The sequence below is a fragment of the Anguilla rostrata genome, chromosome 18 (assembly GCF_018555375.3).
Source record: "Anguilla rostrata isolate EN2019 chromosome 18, ASM1855537v3, whole genome shotgun sequence".
Taxonomy (NCBI): Eukaryota; Metazoa; Chordata; class Actinopteri; order Anguilliformes; family Anguillidae; genus Anguilla; species Anguilla rostrata.
In genome coordinates this window covers 6000997-6020503 of record NC_057950.1, presented here as the reverse complement: position 1 = coordinate 6020503, position 19507 = coordinate 6000997, and the positions used below count along the sequence as shown (strand labels likewise).

General features: G+C 48.3%; 1 protein-coding gene across 10 annotated transcripts in view; it reads left to right on the top strand.

Annotated features, from left to right (window-relative positions):
- ldb3a (LIM domain binding 3a) overlaps nt 1–19507 on the top strand; it is a 65521-nt gene that overhangs the window by 14519 nt on the left and 31495 nt on the right. For all 10 annotated transcript variants that reach the window (XM_064316888.1, XM_064316887.1, XM_064316890.1 and 7 more), the window contains one exon: nt 7842–7993. In XM_064316888.1, the coding sequence (XP_064172958.1) occupies nt 7842–7993 (152 nt within the window). The remainder of the gene's footprint in view (nt 1–7841; nt 7994–19507) is intronic.

Genomic DNA, 19507 nt, shown 5'->3' with positions numbered 1-19507 from the left:
AACCCCCATTGCCCCCCCCCCAGGGTGTTGGAGCCGGCGTCCGGGGGGGCGCTGACAGGCCAAGCTGTTTTTAGCAGAGCGCTGAAGGTCAGCGGAGCGCTGGGGCAGATGGGGGGGGGGGGGGGGGCTACAGACCCCCCGCGGCAAGCAGAGGGACCCGCCGTGCACCCACACTGCCCCGCCCACGTTGGCACGGCGACGCCACCAGCCGACCCCCCCCCCCGCTCCCTTTCCGGGGACTCCCTTCGCCGGTGCGCAGATGTTTCTCGGTTTGGGTCCTGACGAAAGAGGACAGGGGTGCCCGCTCACCTCCGAGCGCACCGCACCTCTTTTTTTTGGCCTGGTTTAGATTTCGCACCGAACCGCCCCACAGCCCTCAAAATGGTGACTCAGTTGCTTTTCAGGAAAAAAAAAAACAAACAGCAGAATTACATGAGCCTGGCCTGGTACCTCTGCCTCCTGGGTGGCTCCTCTGTAAATCTGTGAGGCACAGGGACTTCATCACCAAGCCTTCAGCTTCACTTGAGACAGCTGTGGAGGACGGCTTCACTGATGATTCATCGGGGGGGTGAGATGGGGGAGTGGGGGGGGGGGGCTATATGCAATTCATGGGGGCTCACATCTGTCACAAGGACCATTTGCCTACCCGCCCACCCCCCACCCCTTAGTGTCAGCGCAAGTCAGCGTTAATGGCCTGTTACCCGCCTCTACATTCCCCCCGGGTTCTGTACCAGGAAGAGATATAATAGGTGCCATTTCTCTCACCTTTGGTGTAATTGATTTTGAGCAATCTCCGCACACTCGAAGGCCACTGAACCAGAATCGCTTGAGTTATGGTCCACTGCGCCAGATTTCGGTCTTTCTGTAATCCCTGTGCTTCTTCCTTCCCTCCCTCCCTCCCTCCCTCTTGCATCTTGCCATTCATGTTGATCCAGGTTATTTATGCAATTAGATCCCTTTGCTTGCTTTCCAATATAAATTTACATATACACGTAGATGTACATTATTTACAATGAAATGCTTAAACACTATTCAGTTTTTTTTTTTTTTCAAAATAATAAATAATTAAGATAAAATAGTGGATGCAATCAACATTTGTCCTTTTAACCTTTCATTAAACGGAAAGTGTTTTCCTCTTCACGAACGCAGTTTAGCACATTCAGCAATGATTACAAAAATAACACTTGCAATTATTTATAAGTGAAAGGTAAGGAAGCATATAGATTGAATCTGGTACAGTGTGAATCTCTTGTGAGGGCATATTATTATTGTGAGAACACGCGATGTAAATTAGTTGAAATCTTCACGTTAAAACAGCTCAGTCTGCTTACGTGTGTGGGAATGAACTGTCGGGACAGTTCTGTGTAACTGCTGTTTGTGCTGGGCAGTTGCATAATGGTGTTTTGAGCTCTTCTCTCTTTCACTTTCCCACTCCTTCCATCCTTAACTCTGCCTTTCTTCCTCTGTGGCCCACTTTCTCTCGGCCAGTGAACAGGGCCCATTGTCTGTGTCGATGGGAACGGGAGATTTGAGCTGGCGTATCACCTACTCATTCAGCCTGGCATCGACGGGAATGAGCGAGGGACTGGGGTTAATGTCAGACTCTATCTCTCTCTCTTTTCCCTCTATCTTTCTCTTTCTCTCTCTCTCTCTCTGTCTTTTTATCTCTCTCTCTCTCTTTCTCTTTCTCCCTCTCTCTCTCTCTTTCTCTTTCTCGCTGTCTCTCCCTCTCTCTCTTTCTCTCTCTCTCTCTCTCTCTCTCTCGCGCTCTTCCTCATCCCACCCCACTTGTTTGCCTGTCTGTAGTATGTGTAAGGCAGGCCCCAAATAAATGTACTGCCCAATTTAAGATATGTACAGAAAATATATAGGACAACAAATGTGAGCTGTATTACGGAGTTATGGTCTATGTTTTGTTGAAGAACTGAATTGTATTTGACGCCTGCGCAGTGACAGGACTAACAAACAGATTACTGTAAGTACCGTTTCTGATGGGAATAATTAAAGGTTAGGATTAATGTGTTTCTAAACATGGAAACCCCTTTCCTTTGGGCATTTCCTGTTCAGCTGTTGCGGTGTTGACTGTAGTATTAAGTGCAACGCTTTGCGGTAAGGTCCCTCTACTTGCACACAGGGGTGCCGTATGTGGGGGGAAAATATAGGACAATTCCCAGGCCCTTGACTGACAGGGGCCCTCAAAAAATTGTGTTGTAACTGTGATGGGGATGAGAGATCTTTTCATGGGGCCCAAAATCCCCTGCTCGCACAAATGCCTGATATAGACCCTGCAAACCCAACGAAGACAGCCTCAGTTTCTCAGGTCTAGAATAATGGCTACCCTCAGCTTCAAAGCTGTGCAGGAGTTCTCTCTGTTCTGTTTTTTTCTATTCTGTTTGATTCACATTCAGTTGAGTTACAGAGTTGCAGAAATTCACGTCTCTGAAAGACAATCTTATGCAGTCAGTGGGTAGAATGGCTGAGGGACATCGTTACTGACCAAATTTGGGTGGACAGTGGTGATGTGTAGGGGGGAGGTTGGGGCTGTGGGTGCCCAAGGGGGGGGGGGGTATATGATGTAGGAGGCTGATGGGGGGGGTGGTGATTAGAGTGTAGGATGCTTCATGGGGTGGGGTTGGGGGGGGGCGGTGGACAGTGGTGATGTGTGTGGGAAGAGGGGGTTGGGGCTATGGGTGCCCAAGGGGGGGTGGGGGGCGGTATAGGGTGGAGGAGGCTGATGGGGGGGGGGGGGTGATTAGAGTGGAGGATGCTGATGGGGGGGCGGAGGTCGGGGGTGTTAGGGTGGTGGACGGGTCAGCAGTTGCCCCTGCCTGCCACCTCAGCGGGTGGTGAGTCATCGCCCCGGGTACCCGACCACAACCTTTCCCCCACATGCCAGGAGACTCCCAGCGCTCTGCCTGCCGATCAGCGCTGACATTTACAGGGGGGTGCAGCCCGCTAAAACCTGGGACACCTCCGCGCGCGGGCGCCGGTTAGCGGTTAGCGGCCTGCCATGGCCCTCCTCAGCTGTCCTTCACCAATCATGACCTTTGACCCCAATTAAAGGTTAGGGTACTTCTAACTTTACGGTTTGATACCTGTGGAAATTCTTGTTTATTTTTTTTTTTTGCCGCTATTGATGATAACGTAAAAATGCTGACCCCTTTTGGATTCTGTCGCTGTTGTAGCACGGTTGTAGCAGATCGATTGACAGAGGATGTGATTTCGTATTTCTTGAGAGTAATCATACTGCCGCTCCCATTTTGCGATCGCAGTTTTGAGATTGTGTTGAGCTCTGAGAAATAAGTACGGTGGAGTCTGTCACAACAACAGACCCCTGGAATTTCTTCATGGTGAAGCATGCGTATATGTCAGTGAGCAGTGTTAAATGTGTTTCTGGATAAAACACAGGCAAATAAATCAAGGGCATAGTGTCTGCAGGGCCAGACCTGTTTCGAGTTCCTGTCTGAAAGAGACTAAATTTACCCTCTAAATAGCATGTGTGCTGACCGTCTATTCAAACTGGCCTTTGATTGACATCAATTAACCAATTAAGGGCTTTTCCTGCTATGCAGCAGCATTAAAACATCTGCTGTGCCAAAAGCATCTCTGAGTTCAGAGCGTATTATTAGCCTATTAGCCTATTAGCCTGCATCCTATTGTCTCATTGCCAATCATAACAGGGTTTATTGCCCAGTGGAGATGTTTGATGCGCTGAGCCATATCCTCAGCAGATGGGCCTTTCCATAGGCTCCAGTGGCGTCCAATCGAGTTGAAGTCAAGCCTGATTTTCTGTGCTGTGTAGAAGGCGACGTAGCAATGCCCCGAGCTAGCTGTTGTTACTGTTCAAAGCGGGGCTTGCCGACCATTTGTCAGTTCTACATCTGTCACGAGGTAATTGTGAGGGAATACATGGATGTGGGAGTGGGCGTCTTTCAGAACTCCAAAAATAAGCGCGTATTAAATTGAATATTGAAATTGTTACTTGCATTACTCTAACCTTACTTTTTGCATGGTGGTGCGGCGGACAGCACTGTCACCTCACGGCAAGAAGGGCATGGGGTTCGAATCCTGGCCAGGGCCTTTTGTTTGTGTGGAGTTTGCCTCTTTTCCCCGTGTCTGAGTGGGGTTTTCTTTGGTGTCATCCCACTGTCCAAAGACATGCAGGTTGGGCGCATTGGAAAGCCTACATTTCCCATAGGTACTGTATGAGAGTGTGAGCGAATGGCGTGTGGGCCCTGTGACGGATTGGCGAGCTGTCCAGGGCATGTTCCTGCCTCTTACCCAGTGCATGCTGGGACAGGCTCCCACCCCCCCCCCCCCCCAATGATCCTGACCAGGAATATGTGGGTCAGATAATGGATGGATGGATGGATGACTTGCTACTTCTACTCGCCGTTTGCTACTGTTAAAGCCCCCCAACCACCCCCCACCCCAGAGTTTGCTCTTGTCAGGCGTCTCGTAATAAGAATTGTTCTAACTGCAGCCTGTAAATAAGGTTCTAATAAAAGATAAAGCTTTCTTTTGATCAGTGGTAGTAACAAGGGCGATCTATATGTGTTGTATAAATGTGAATGATCCGGTGCCACTGCCAGTCTTTCTGGGGGATTACTGCCGGCCCTCTGATTGGTCCCCCCGGCGCCGCTTCAGGGTCAATGCGTCTCTCCTCCTAAAACTGTAGCCCCGCTTTCCCGGTGACTCTGAGCACAAAGCCAAAAAAATGAGCTCCATCTCACACGTTCACGCGCGCTCTTATTCTGACGGATGGCTCCTCTGTGACCCTGCCCTTATGTATTTTAAGTGGTGTTTTATCTGTTGAGGCTACTGCCAAGCAGCTGGAGAGGGTTCTATTTGATGGATGCCTGTCTGGCTTAATGTTTTGTTTTGTTTTTTCCTTTTTTTGGAGGACTCAGATTGCCAAACAATGAGAGGGCACTCTCAGATGAGACAGATCTGATTACAGCTGTCCTCAAATGGCAAAGTTCCTGAAAGTTCCAAGAAGCCACCATTTGAGGCCGGTCAACATGAGCGGGAAACGTGATGACAACGGCACATTCCACAATCAAGCCACAGGAGAGATAATGGCGGTTGGGGGTGGCTGAGTGCAGGAGTGTGGGAGGAAAGGGGGGGGGGGTGGTCACACCTCAAAAAATACAGTCAGAGAAAAGCCCCCCGCCCCCCAGTTTAGGGAATAAACGGGACCGCAGAAGCCCCCATTATCTCTGCTTCACTACACACACATATACGTGTGGTGTTCTGGGTAGGGGACAAACTGCTCTGGCGGGCAGGCTACCGCTCCAGTCTCAATATTGCAATTCAGCGGAAATGAACTCCCACCTCATGAATGAATTTAAATGCGTGTCTAGAAACGGCGTTTGATATTTAATTGCCTTTCAGCAGCCGCGGGTTTGGCAAGCCGGCTTAGACAGCTGGGGCGAGCGGATCATCGACAAGTAAGGGTAGCCCGGAAAGATCAAAATTCAGATCTTAATCCCCAGGCACGGACAGCTCATTTTGGAAACCACTGGAGCAGAGTTGATCTTTCTTTAGTGGTGACTAATGACATAAATTGTTTTCGCTCCCAAAAAAGTAAACTACAACTTATGCTTCTCTCGACACTTTTTACCTTATATAACATACCATTTCTAAGGAATTCTGTGCAGTGTATTCTGTTGTCAGGGTACAAAGGCTGTTTAAAGGGAAGGCTGTGATGGAAAAGCACTTAAATGTCCTAAAAAAAAGAATGCCCGTCTAGGAAGAACCTTTAATCTTTTGTTTATTTTTGTCTCGAAAGACTAAAGAAAATTGGCTGTCAATTTTCTGAGCTGGAATCAAAGTTGACCTCGGACATGGTTATTTTTCCCAGGGGAAAATTGTTTCCAATTTGTTGAGATGTGGAGTTTGGGTGAGGGGGGGGTGAGGGGGAAAGGTTTTGACTAATGAGAGCAGGTGGGGCTGGGCGGGGGGTGACGGGTTGGTCCTGTGGTACTGGGGTGCGAGTGTGCAGGGTCGAGCAGAGGGAGCAAGGAGGTATCAACGAAATGGCTTTTATTTTTAACACTTAACGAGGTGGCTGTAAGGCTACCCTCTCCCTTCCCGAAGGAGGAGAGGGGGGGCGGCCTCCCCTTCTTTCAATCGACCGAGAGAATTCCCTTCTCCCGGTCGATTGCCATACGACTGCCGTAACGCACAGCTGTGTAGCCCCTGGGGGGGGGCTGGCGTGGGCGTACGATGCGCACGTCGTCAAGTCGGCGCACAACCCGAAACGACGCACTTCCTCATCAGCCAATCATCACGCCGGGCCCCGGTCGGCGGTGCTTGGCGGAGTGCGCGGCTCCCTCTGAGCCAGTCAAACAGACAGGTAGATTATCGCCGGCGGGAATCGGCGGGACGCGACCCCTGCATCCCGTGATGCGGAGCGGGACACGGAAAGGGACGCGTGCTTTGGCTGCGGGCACGGCGGGGGCCGGGGGCGGAAGGGGGGGGGGTCAGCTGTCGGGGATTAGCGTCGGCGCTAGTTCCCGCTCTGGCGCGTGTGGCGGCCGTCGCCGCCGTCAGCTGCTAGGCTAGCCCCCCGGGGGGTGCTAATCGCGGCTCGCGGTTCGCGCTTTTCCAGCCGCGTCCGAGCGCACTCAACACGTTGGGTGGGGAGAGCGTGCGGGCCTAACGAGAGAGGGACGCGGCGTGCGGCCAATGGTCTGGCGGCGTGCGCGGCACGCGCTCGGTTGGGGCCAATGGGGCGCGAGTGCGATGACTCAGCTGCTGCAGTCCTGTGACTTAATTCTCTTTATTTTGGTTCCTGCACACCGCCTGGCATTATGGCTTCCATTGTTTAATCTCTTCTGGCCTGTCTACAGCCGCTGGCTGGATGGTGTGTGGGGGGGTGTGGTGGGGGGGACGACGACTGTATTTCAGCTCAAGACTGGCGGCTTCCATTTGGAATCCACAGGTCTCCACTCCTTTACCCAAATCAGGCAGTGCTTCCTTAATTGGACCCAGGCTGGAACCTGGCGTTTCTTGTGTGTCTATGGTGGAAAGGCCTCCCTAAAAACACCAGGCCTGTTGACCTGCAGCATCAGAAGCGGATTCAAACTGTACGCCATGTGCTTGGGTTCAAGCTGTGGGCCATGTAGTGCCAACTGACAAGGTTGCATGATAAAAAAACACAAAAAAAGTCCTGAGTTGTGACAGTTTGTGGATTTAAAAAAACAAAAGAAAAAATGAAACAGATTTCCTTGTATCTACACAGACTGGCTGTGATCTGGACAATGCAGGTATTGTACGCCCGAACATTCCAATCTGATCTTTTGTTCCAGTTCTACTTAATTCTTAGCTCTTAGTGTCTGCTCTTGTATTTGTTAATTGATTGCTGTGTGTGGATAATGAGGGCCCCACAGTTTGTCACTTTCATTTTAAATACGAGCTGTTTTGTGGTTCATTTGTTTAGACGTATTGATCGCCGCGTCGATCGACTGACGGATCGTTTGGCTGGTCGGCCACTGACCCAGTTCATTAATCATATGATGTTTTGCTGACTTTCCCTGTTTTAACTAGATTGCCCTACTCCAGGGCAGGGGAAAGAGGGATGTTCCCTATCCTTAAATATTATAGAAAATGGATGGATGAATTATGGTCTAATTATGGTTATGATTAATTATCCATCCATCCATTCTCTATACCCTCTTATCCTGGGCAGGGTCGCAGGGGGTGCAGAAGCCTATCCCAGTGTGCATTGGGCGAGAGGCAGGAATACACCCTATGACAGGCCGCCAATCTATCGCAGGGCGAATGATTAATTATGATTATAATAATTAATTACGATGTGTTTTTTTCTTTGTCCTCAGATCACGCCGGGGAGCAAGGCCGCTCACTGCAACCTGATGCAGGGCGACGTCATCGTGGCCATCGACGGGGTCGGCACCGAGGGCATGACCCACCTGGAGGCCCAGAACAAGATCAAGTGCGCCAACTACAACCTGACGCTCACCATGCAGAGGTACCCCAACCTGGCAACCCGCGTCAGACACGTCGGGGTCACGCCCTGAAGCCATTACATCACATTACATTACAATACATTACAGTACATTACATCACATTACATTACATTACAGTACATTACATTACATCACATCATATTACAGTACATTACATTACATTACAGTACATTACAGTACAATACATTACAGTACATTACATTACATTACAGTACATTACATTACAATACATTACAGTACAGTACATTACATTACAGTACATTACATTACAATACATTACAGTACAGTACAGTACAGTACAGTACAGTACATTACATTACATTACATTACAGTACATTACAGTACAGGCATTTAGCAGAGTGATGTCTTATCCAGAGTGACTTGCACAACTTTTTACATAGCATGCACATTATAGCATTTACATTGCATCGATTTATACAGTCGGATATACACTGAAGCAATGCAGGTTAAGTCCCTTGCTCAAGGGTACAACGGGAGTGTCCTAATGGGGAATCGAACCTGCGACCTTTAGGTTACAAGACCAACTCCTTGCCTATTATACTATACTGCCGCGGCACGCGGGGCAACGTCTGTTTCGGTGGCACGTGTTTCACGGAATAGATACGCTGGTGACGTCTGTGATGGTGTTGGACCAGCACGCCGGGTCTTGGCGAGGCAGAGGCCCCATTGGGCTGTTCATTTGCCTGATCGATGCAGTGCCGGATACTCCCTGTACTGCAGGTAGAAAGTCTAGATAGGCTGAAAGGTAGGCCTGCTTTCGTATATCATTGTGCCACGTCACTACGTATGTTCAGAAATTCATTGCCGTGAGTATCAAGGGTTTCTGCTGTTCATGGCCATTGCGTGTTATATTTGCCTGGGGTTAATGTCCTTTTGGCCTCAGAACTAAAAATAATATATAAATTCTTTAAATTCAGTGTGCAGTTTTTATATCAAGCAGTTGTTATACTAGAAATATATACAGTTGGGAAACGTGTATAGATGATGTATGTGTGTACATGTATGTGCGTGTGTGTGTGTGTAAGTGCATGTATACCTGTAAGTGCATCTGTGAGTGCGTGTGTGTGTGTGTGTGTGTGTGTTTCAAGGCAGTGTGCATGAGTCTGATGTGTGTGTGTGTGTGTGTGTGTGTGTGTGTGTGTGTGTGTGTGTGTGCGTGTGCGTGTGTGTGTGTATGTGCGCGCGTGTGTGTGAGCATGTGTGTGTAAGTGCATGTATACCTGTGCGTCGTGTGTGTGTATGTGTGTTGTACAGTGTGTGTAAGTGCATGTATACCTGTGCGTCGTGTGTGTGTGTGTGTGTTTTACAGTGCGTGTAAGTGCGTGTATACCTGTGTGTGCGTGTGTGTGTGTGCGTGTGTGTGAGCATGTGTGTGTAAGTGCATGTATACCTGTGCGTCGTGTGTGTGTGTGTGTTGTACATTGTGGGTAAGTGCATGTATACCTGTGCGTTGTATGTGTGTTGTACAGTGTGGGTAAGTGCGTGTATGCCTGTGCGTCGTGTGTGTGTATGTGTGTTGTACAGTGTGTGTAAGTGCATGTATACCTGTGCGTCGTGTGTGTGTATGTGTGTTGTACAGTGTGGGTAAGTGCATGTATACCTGTGCGTCGTGTGTGTGTGTGTGTGTTGTACAGTGTGGGTAAGTGCATGTATACCTGTGCGTGTGTGTGTGTATGTGTGTTGTACAGTGTGGGTAAGTGCATGTATACCTGTGCGTGTGTGTGTGTATGTGTGTTGTACAGTGTGGGTAAGTGCATGTATACCTGTGTGTCGTGTGTGTGTATGTGTGTTTTACAGTGTGTGTAAGTGCATGTATACCTGTGTGTCGTGTGTGTGTATGTGTGTTGTACAGTGTGGGTAAGTGCATGTATACCTGTGCGCCGTGTGTGTGTATGTGTGTTGTACAGTGTGGGTAAGTGCATGTATACCTGTGCGTGTGTGTGTGTATGTGTGTTGTACAGTGTGGGTAAGTGCATGTATACCTGTGCGTGTGTGTGTGTATGTGTGTTGTACAGTGTGGGTAAGTGCATGTATACCTGTGCGTGTGTGTGTGTATGTGTGTTGTACAGTGTGGGTAAGTGCATGTATACCTGTGCGTCGTGTGTGTGTATGTGTGTTGTACAGTGTGGGTAAGTGCATGTATACCTGTGCGTCGTGTGTGGTGTATGTGTGTTGTACAGTGTGGGTAAGTGCATGTATACCTGTGCGTCGTGTGTGTGTGTGTGTGTTGTACAGTGTGGGTAAGTGCATGTATACCTGTGCGTTGTGTGTGTGTGTGTGTTTTACAGTGTGTGTAAGTGCGTGTATACCTGTGCGTCGTGTGTGTGTGTGTGTGTGTTGTACAGTGTGGGTAAGTGCATGTATACCTGTGCGTCGTGTGTGTGTGTGTGTGTTGTACAGTGTGTGTAAGTGCATGTATACCTGTGCGTCGTGTGTGTGTGTGTGTGTTGTACAGTGTGGGTAAGTGCATGTATACCTGTGCGTCGTGTGTGTGTATGTGTGTTGTACAGTGTGGGTAAGTGCATGTATACCTGTGCGTCGTGTGTGTGTATGTGTGTTGTACAGTGTGGGTAAGTGCATGTATACCTGTGCGTCGTGTGTGTGTATGTGTGTTGTACAGTGTGGGTAAGTGCATGTATACCTGTGCGTCGTGTGTGTGTGTGTGTGTTGTACAGTGTGGGTAAGTGCGTGTATACCTGTGCGTCGTGTGTGTATGTGTGTTGTACAGTGTGGGTAAGTGCGTGTATACCTGTGCGTCGTGTGTGTGTATGTGTGTTGTACAGTGTGGGTAAGTGCGTGTATACCTGTGCGTCGTGTGTGTGTATGTGTGTTGTACAGTGTGGGTAAGTGCTTGTATACCTGTGTGTCGTGTGTGTGTATGTGTGTTTTACAGTGTGTGTAAGTGCATGTATACCTGTGCGTTGTGTGTGTGTATGTGTGTTGTACAGTGTGGGTAAGTGCATGTATACCTGTGCGTCGTGTGTGTGTGTGTGTGTTGTACAGTGTGGGTAAGTGCGTGTATACCTGTGCGAAGTGTGTGTGTATGTGTGTTTTACAGTGTAAGTGCATGTATACCTGTGCGTCGTGTGTGTGTATGTGTGTTGTACAGTGTGGGTAAGTGCATGTATACCTGTGCGTCGTGTGTGTGTGTGTGTTTTACAGTGTAAGTGCATGTATACCTGCGCGTCGTGTGTGTGTGTGTGTTGTACAGTGTGGGTAAGTGCGTGTATACCTGTGCGTCGTGTGTGTGTGTGTGTGTTGTACAGTGTGGGTAAGTGCTTCTCTTTTATCCCAGGAGGCTGCAGCACAAAGCCTCGTGCCCCTGGCTTTGACGGACAGGGCGGTAATTGAAGATTAGACTGAGAGATTAGGTGTCATTTCTCTGGGACAGAAGTGCCTCTCCGCTCACAGGATCACAGATCCACGGCCTTGCGCACGGCACCCGCGCGGAGCAGAGCTCCAGAAGCTCATTTGAAGGGTGTGAAATGTGTTCTTCTCCGCTGAAGGAAACTGATCCAATCAGACAGGCAGGGGTGGTGGGGGGGGGGGAAAGGGCAGAGAGAGAGAGAGAGAAAGAGAGACAGAGAGAGAGGGAGGGAGGGGAGGGAGAGAGAGAGAGAGAGAGAGGGCTGTTGACGGCCTTCACCGTGCATGCCAAACGCTCGCTGAACCCCCCCCACCACCCCACCCCCCCACCCCCGTGTGTCAGGAGCCTTCATGCTCTTGTTCAGGACCGCGTGTCACCGCTGCGTCGTCGCTGCGGACAAGTTTTCCCGCTTAGCACACGCGAGTGTGTCCGAGTGCCCAGAGCTACAACCTGCATTCAGTTTAACGTACATAGAAGCCATCTTTTATTCAAATAAGAAATAAATACTGAAACTGGGTGAAGGCCGGTTTGATTCATCTAATTTCATGATATGAGGTCAACTGCTAGGTGTCACATGACCAATGGCTGGTGGACACCGTGAGTCTTGTGAATTGTTTTTTTTAATTGTATTTTTAAAAAGAATAAATCACAACGTTTCACATCTGTGGACACACACAAACGCATGCACACTCACAGGTGTGCACACACACACGCACACACACACACACACAGACACCGCATGTATACAGCTATGTTCATGCTGTCTGAGGGAGAGGGCTTTGGCTTGCTGTGAGTGACAGTCCCTCTCCCTGCAGGGTATTCATACCCCATCAGCATTTTGCAAAAGGACACATGTTGTCAGATATTCCATTGCCATGCCAACCCTTGCCTCAGTGCGCAACATGCTATTTCCACAATGCGTGTGTTTGTATGTGTGTGTGTGAGGCAGACAGTCTGGGTGTGTGATGTGTGTGTGTGTGTGGGGGGGGGCACACAGTGGGTGTGTGTGTGAGGGAGTGTTTGAGTGTGTTTGTGTATGTGTGTGCATGTGGACAGATAAGGGAAATCATCATAACCTGGAACCTGACAGCTTCCAGTCTGGACCCCAAAAGCTTCTGAGAGTTTGTGCCGTTGAAATCTAAAGTGCACACAAGACATGCCTCTGTCCTTCACCGTGTCCTTTTTTTCCCATTTTTAAATTACATTTAATCTCCCGTGACCTTATGGGGCGTGTGTGACCACTGCCAACCCCCTGTCCCGCTCCCCAACCCCTGGATCTAGAGCAATTTGAAGCTACGCAGCAGCGCTGATATCTTCAGTAACGCTGCGACGGTCCGAACTGCGAGGGTGCAGACAAGATCTACCACTAATGGGAAAACACCTCAATATAGCTTTGGCTCTTATCTGGGGAATGGGTTTGGCGTGAAACGCGTCTTCATCACAAGGTCTCTTCTGAATATAAAAATAATACTGGCAGAGCCTTGATATCAGCCACGGTAACCTCTGTTCTCTTTCTCCTGTGAAGCCATTAGCACCCTCTTCATGAGCTTAGAACTGACATTGTAGGGATTTTTTTTTTTCACTTTTTGGTCTCCCCGTTCCACGCTATTAACCCTGTTGTACCACTTGGGTCAAGTGCATTTCTCTGGCCTGGGACTTCATATCCTGGCGTAGCAGGAATAATTTCGGTTGCCCTTTAGGTAGAATGGTTCAGGAGTCCCATCAGCAGCATCCGTACAGAGACACCCCCTTGTCTACTGGCCCCTGCCACTTGTGAACTGCACCCCCCCCCCCCCAAGTCTAATCCACCTCAGCCTGGTTTAAACTTTTAGGTGTGAAAGCACACACTGGCCCAGCGTTAAGACACATCAATCGGGTCACTTCTGAAGGAGGTCTGAAGGACTGGTCAGAAGGTCGACGGTCACTTTTATCGCCGCCATCTTGCGCTGCTACTCTGCCGTGAAATGCCAAATCCGCATGAGAGAAACAGGAAGTAAAGACGTCTCAGGGTCCTGTGGGTTAGATCCGTATCGCATCTGTGTGCGGGTGTGGTTAATGGCGTAGTCTCTGGATCGGTTACCAAACGTTTCCAGGCCTGTTGCCTGAATTAAGTAAATCAGTGGCTGGAGAAACGGATGATATGCAAATAATATGTAAAAACCCGTGTATGTAATCTGCTCCGTATAAGCGTGTTTACAAAGCAAATAAAAAAGCTTCAGTCGGGAAACCACACCAAGTCCCTCGCGTGAATGTTAAACCGAGATCATCAAATACGGCGTCAGTTATCTGGTGTTCCCGTGGCTATCAGCGCCAGAAAACGAAGCCTCTTTTCCACAGAGGCCTGGATGTAGCTGTATAATGGTAGAATCTTCTTGTCTACGTTTTCAGCATACTAATTGAGAGTCAGGTTGAACATTGACAGTTGAGATAGGGAAATACTGCTGCACTGCCCCCTGTTGTATCGGAGGGCAACCGTCACTGGTGAATTTTGTCTTCGCAATTATGAGCATTGAAGATGGTGCAGTGGTCCTTATTGCACACGCCATTGTATGGGGCCTTTAAGATTAACCCACAATGACTAATGAAGCACAGCTTTCAAGGGAAATCGCATGTAAAACCGCTGAGACACAGAACTGAGAAAGCAGAAAGCATTCGCATCACACACTATATACTAGTACAGGCGTGCATGCAGAGAGGCATTAAAATCAATTACAGAAAGTTATTACTATTTCATAGAGTGGATACCATAGGCCAGATTAATCAATCATGGATCCATTAGCTACTCCAGATGATAGGATCTTTGCCCTCCTTCAGCTCCTACTGTGGTGAATAATGGCCTTCAGTAGTGGCCTTAGACTTCATTAGCTTAAATATCCAGCCCTGTAAATATATAGGATTAGAGCTAACAAACTCACTCTGGACTGGGGCATCTGTTGAGCAAATAAATTATTTGGTGTGAAAAAAAACACCTTTTTAGATCATTTATATTATTTGTATAAATATTTGCTGAACAGATGGTGAACATTGTATCAGTGAAGCTGGCATTGAAGCATTGAAAAACAAACATGCCTCTTTTGTAAAGTCATTCCACAAATTTCAAAAACCGCTTCTCTTGGCTTTTCGCCATTTGAACTCGTCAACAGAGTCCAGAAGTACAGGAGAAAAAACATACGAATGGCCTCTGAATCCCCATTAATCAGGGTCCGAGGCGCGGACGTCGGCTGGGAGAGGGACAGGGAAGGAAGCCGTTTCTGCGTGCGCGTGTGACGAAGGTTCGCGTGTGACAGAGGTGCGCGTGTGACAGAGGTGCGCGTGTGACAGAGGTGCGCGTGTGACAGAGGTGCGCGTGTGACAGAGGTGCGCGTGTGACAGAGGTGCGTGTGTGACATTTCCCTCCGACGGACGCCCGCCCGCCCGCCCCCCCCCTCGTTCCCGGGGTCAGAGTCGACCCGTGCCGCGCGCCGCCAGGCTCATCGACTCCGGACGCGATTAAAGCGCTAAATCTTCCTCCCGCCATTGCCTAAGTAAAACGCCATCGGATTCAGCCCTGCCCCCCCCCCCCCCCCCGTCCCAGTCCCCGTCGGGGGGAGAGGCGGTGGCATTTCGCTGGGAAAAGGTCACGGGATTTATTCCGCCCATCGTTCTTATCTGTAGACAATTAGCCGGGTGACAGGGGGGCGGTGTTAAACTGATAGGGGCGACGGAAAGCAGGCTGCTGGACACGCCCCGACGACCTCCCCACTCAGACACTGGGCATGGGCCATTCTACCAGTCATATCATTGCGGGGGGAGGGGGGTGGGGGGTGCCATTCAGGGAGGAGGAGCTAGTAGAGACCACACCCACTGTCCACTGTTTGATGTCACCCAGGGCGATGGTAGGCGATGTTGGTCCTAAAGCCGGAAACGTTTCCGTTGCTTGGCTCCGTCAGATCATCTAACTGCATAGTTGATGATTGCATTGCATTCCCGCCATTTCTGTCTTTCGAACTGGAACCAGGTTAAATGTTACAGGCTCTGGCTGTTTTTTTATAATAACATTTTACCTGTTGAGCCAAATGAGAGTTATCTGTGTGAGCAAGTGGAGCAGGGTTTCCCCTGGTTATGAGTCTAAAATGTTTTACATCTTCCCCTAACTGGGATGTGAATGACAACACGCAGGCCATGTCCTGCAACAGGAAACCAGGGAAGCAGATGGCAAGCAGGCGGGCAGCTTGTGTCATTTCTCTCAAAGGCATTTTATAGAATTTTTCTTGTTCTTTATTGATGATCTAAAGATGGGATGAATGTCTGGATCAATTAGTTCCTCAGACGCGTAGTTAATCAGAGCCAAGCAGTAAGGTGCTGGCCTCGAAACCTAAAGGTCACAGGTTCGATTCCCGGGTAGGTAGGACCCTGCCGTTGTACCCTTGAGCAAGGTACTTAACCACCTTCACTGCTTCACTATATATCCAGCTGTATGAATGGATGCAGTGTAAATGCTATGTAAAAAAAAAAAAAGGTTGTGTAAGTCGCTCTGGATAAGAGCGTCTGCTAAACGCCTGTAATGTTAATGTAACATCCAGTGGGAAATATCACCTTTAATTCCCATCCTGCTTTGCTTTGGTCACGTGACTCGACCGCGAGCGCCAGCCAGCGAGTGTCATGTTCTGGGTGTGAAGTTCCACGGTGTATTTTTATTCCGTCCTGAGCGACGCCTCTCTATTAAAGATTGCAGGCAGGCCTTTGGCCGCAGGCTGTGTTCACCTGTCAGTGTAAATGGCACGGGCGCACTGACACCGGCACAGTTACGTTTTAGAGGAAAATTAAGCAGGGCCCTGTTGCCTGATACTTGGGCGCTTGTGTCCCCACAAATCAAGTATTTCAGCCTCAGAGGGTGAGAATAAAATTCTCACCACTGTTGTTGCTGCTCGTGAAGGGAAAACACTGAAAAGTAGCCTTTTAATTCCCAAAATTGCCTGGTTACATGTTACATTCTCCCGCACATATCAACAAAGGCATCAGACAACTTTTTTTTTTTTAATTTTCAGTAAGATGTATGAAATAAAGAGAATAATGAATTAATTTTGTTTTCGTCTGACCCATTTGAAGCAGGCCGAAGAAGGGCCTTAAGAAAGGCCATAACTGCTTATGTGGACTTTGGGCTGACCTGTGTCTGGCTCGCCCTGGGCCGGCTGTGTCCCGTGGAAACAGCTGGGCCAAATAAAATAAAGTAAAATGACCGGAGGGCCCTACCAGCTTCCCCTGGGTCCCAGAGTCCCAGAGCGGTGCGCCTCTTAAAACATTCCCCTAATCCCCCGGCCGTGAGCGCAGTTCCACTGAGGCTTGCCAGAGATCAAGGGAGGCTTGTGACTGGAGTTCACTCAGCTAATGGGAGGTGAAGAAGCCAAAAAATTGAGTATCCCCCCCTCCAACCCCGCTAACTGCCCCCCCCACCCCACCCCCACCCCCACCCCCGCACACCACAAGGGCTTATGCATAGCTTGATGGATTTAAGGGGTCATCCTCCCACAATCCATTGCGTGTCAAAGCAGCAACTTTGTGCAAGTGCGACGTTTTTCTACGCACCCCAATGCGGTTGCAAAATCTAGGAGGAACCTTTCCGCTCAGCCGCTCGACTCAGAAGATAATTTCATTAAGCATCAAACGAGAATATATTTACGAAAAATAGGGCGTCCAGTGATGCGAATGCAAAGACAAGCTGGCACTGGTTTAAATAATGCTGAAAAATACTTTGCAAAGTTTTGTTTAAAATAACAGTCTCTGACTCACAAACATGTGCTGCATTACACAGTGAAGAAGCTGAGAGCTAAAATCTCTGTGTGTGTGTGTGTGTGTGTGTGTGTTGGACTATTGCTTTTGAACACACTTATAGCAAAAAAATTATCCAGTATTATCGAAACCGGTGAGTTTTGGACACCGCATTCAGTCTCACCTTGTGCATCCAGCTGTTCACCCATATTACTGAGTGCAAGAAAACAGTATTGAAAGCAAAGTGTTCAGTGTTGGACACCGTTTCCCTAAGCGACATCTGCTCATGCCTGTGTGTTGCTGATTTTCACATTTTTTGCTGTGAAACAGAGAAACATCTTTGCTATGGTAACTCTACTTTGGTCTAGCTGCGGTAGCTTTGATATGAAAAAAAGAAACTATTTATTTTTCCTTAAAATGTAATACTCTTGCTGTCATTGAATTCAAGAAAAACTCTTGTTTTTAATCTGTGACAGTCCTGTGTTCGGTCTCCTCAAAGCCTTTTGTGTGTCACAATGAATGTGCTCAGGGCATAAATCACTGAACTCTTTCCACCTGGATTGTAACTGCAAAAACATGTCTTTGCATTTAATGCCTTGTCCTTTGGCTTTATGTGACAATTCGTAGGTTCAAGGCTGGTTTTCTCCTTTATAAAAACTGCTCTGAGTTGAACACAATAGAACTACAGCTGCGTGTGCTGCTGACAACATTCTTTGTTGCTTCTTTTGTTTCTTCGGTAAATTGCAGTGACCTCAGAAGTGGTCTGAACGTTGCGTTTAGACAACCAGACCATCATCTCTGTCAGATCTGCCTCTGCCTGGTTCCTAATCCCGTAGATTAAATGGGTATTTTTACATTCGAAAGGAAGGCATTAAGGCTTTAGAAATGGATTGCCATACAATCAAGGCTTCAAAAACCTATAATTTTTTCATGTAAATATCCAGAATGATTTTCTGCATGAATTAGTTTTCCTTCAATTTGTAAAATGAATTACAAAGGAAGTATGGCTTCTACATTGAATGAAAATGCCACATTTAAATGTTCCTACTATGTTTTAGAGATGTGTTTTCCTCACTTAGAAAATGGTTTTTATAGCATTTATTCCTGATTGTTGTCCAGTGTCAGATCTGTTTATATGGATATTGCTTTTTTGTGATTACTACCCATCACATCACGCCCTTAATCAGATTTAAAAAAAAACTGATTATCTGTGACAGATTCTTCTTAACAGATTTGTGAAATAAACTGAACAATCTTCACTTTCTTTTTTCCTGTCAAAAAACATCTGCTGTTGCTTCTTTAAAAAAAAAAAAAAAAAATTCTCTACTAATTTTGAACGGTTTGTTGAATCGATGATGATTGGTTGGAAAGAAGAATCACATGACGTCTGTGTTTTCTGCCTTTGGCTGGCCTCAAAAGGACATTTAACATGTCTGCCAGGCACATAGAGACTCAGGATGTGCCAAAACACCCCCTGTTACCTTCTGCATCAAACGGTGACCCCCTGGGCTGCTGCATGGCTCGCTCAGTGAGCACCGCAGTCACGGATCGAATTCGGCCCGTGGCCCGTGGTGACCGTGGCCGGCAGCCCCACAGGGGCGGGGCATAATTGGCTTCTCGTTGCTCAGGGATACGGGAGGGATACAGTCAGTAGGCATATACCGGTGTTCACTGCTCGAGTGACTCCTGCTGGCTGTCCGGGCGTCCGGGGCTAGCTCTCTCTGCGCACGCGTATGATTGGGTCTCCTCCGCCCCTGGTCTGCGCATGCGCGGCTTGCAGCTGCGGTGTGAAAAGAAGCAGCTGGGGCTGGCAGACGCGTGTTTTGGAGGAGAAGAGCAGACTGCCTTCACTCTCCCGTGCCCGGCAGCAGGGGCTGTATACGAGCACGCGTTGTACGTAGTTCGTGAGATGGACGTTCCAGATTCAGGTGCGATTGGAGATGCTAAATTTAGAAATAAAAATTTTAAAAAAACATTGACCCACCAGATCCCGGCCTGTAACTGGGTTGACTTTTTTTTAGCTGTGGGGAAATGGGCCAACAATACGAGCAAGTGGAGCCGTCAGATTATGAACGGCCTTTCATTTTCCCATGAGGCATCCTGAGTAACTTACACTGATTACTTTTTATGCCTCACCTGTTTATACAGTGTGGCTGGTGATTGGACTCAATCCATCAGAGTTAAGGAGCTTACTAACGGTTATACGTACAGAACCGGCAGTGAGATCTGAATACAGCGGTACTGCATCAAATGCATATTGGAATTACATCACTAACTCTTTATATGCTGGTAAAATTTTGAGAAAAAAAAACACTCCTGCAGACCACAAAACGCTGAACAACAAAGCATGTTTAAACCAAAACATACAATTGTATTAAAG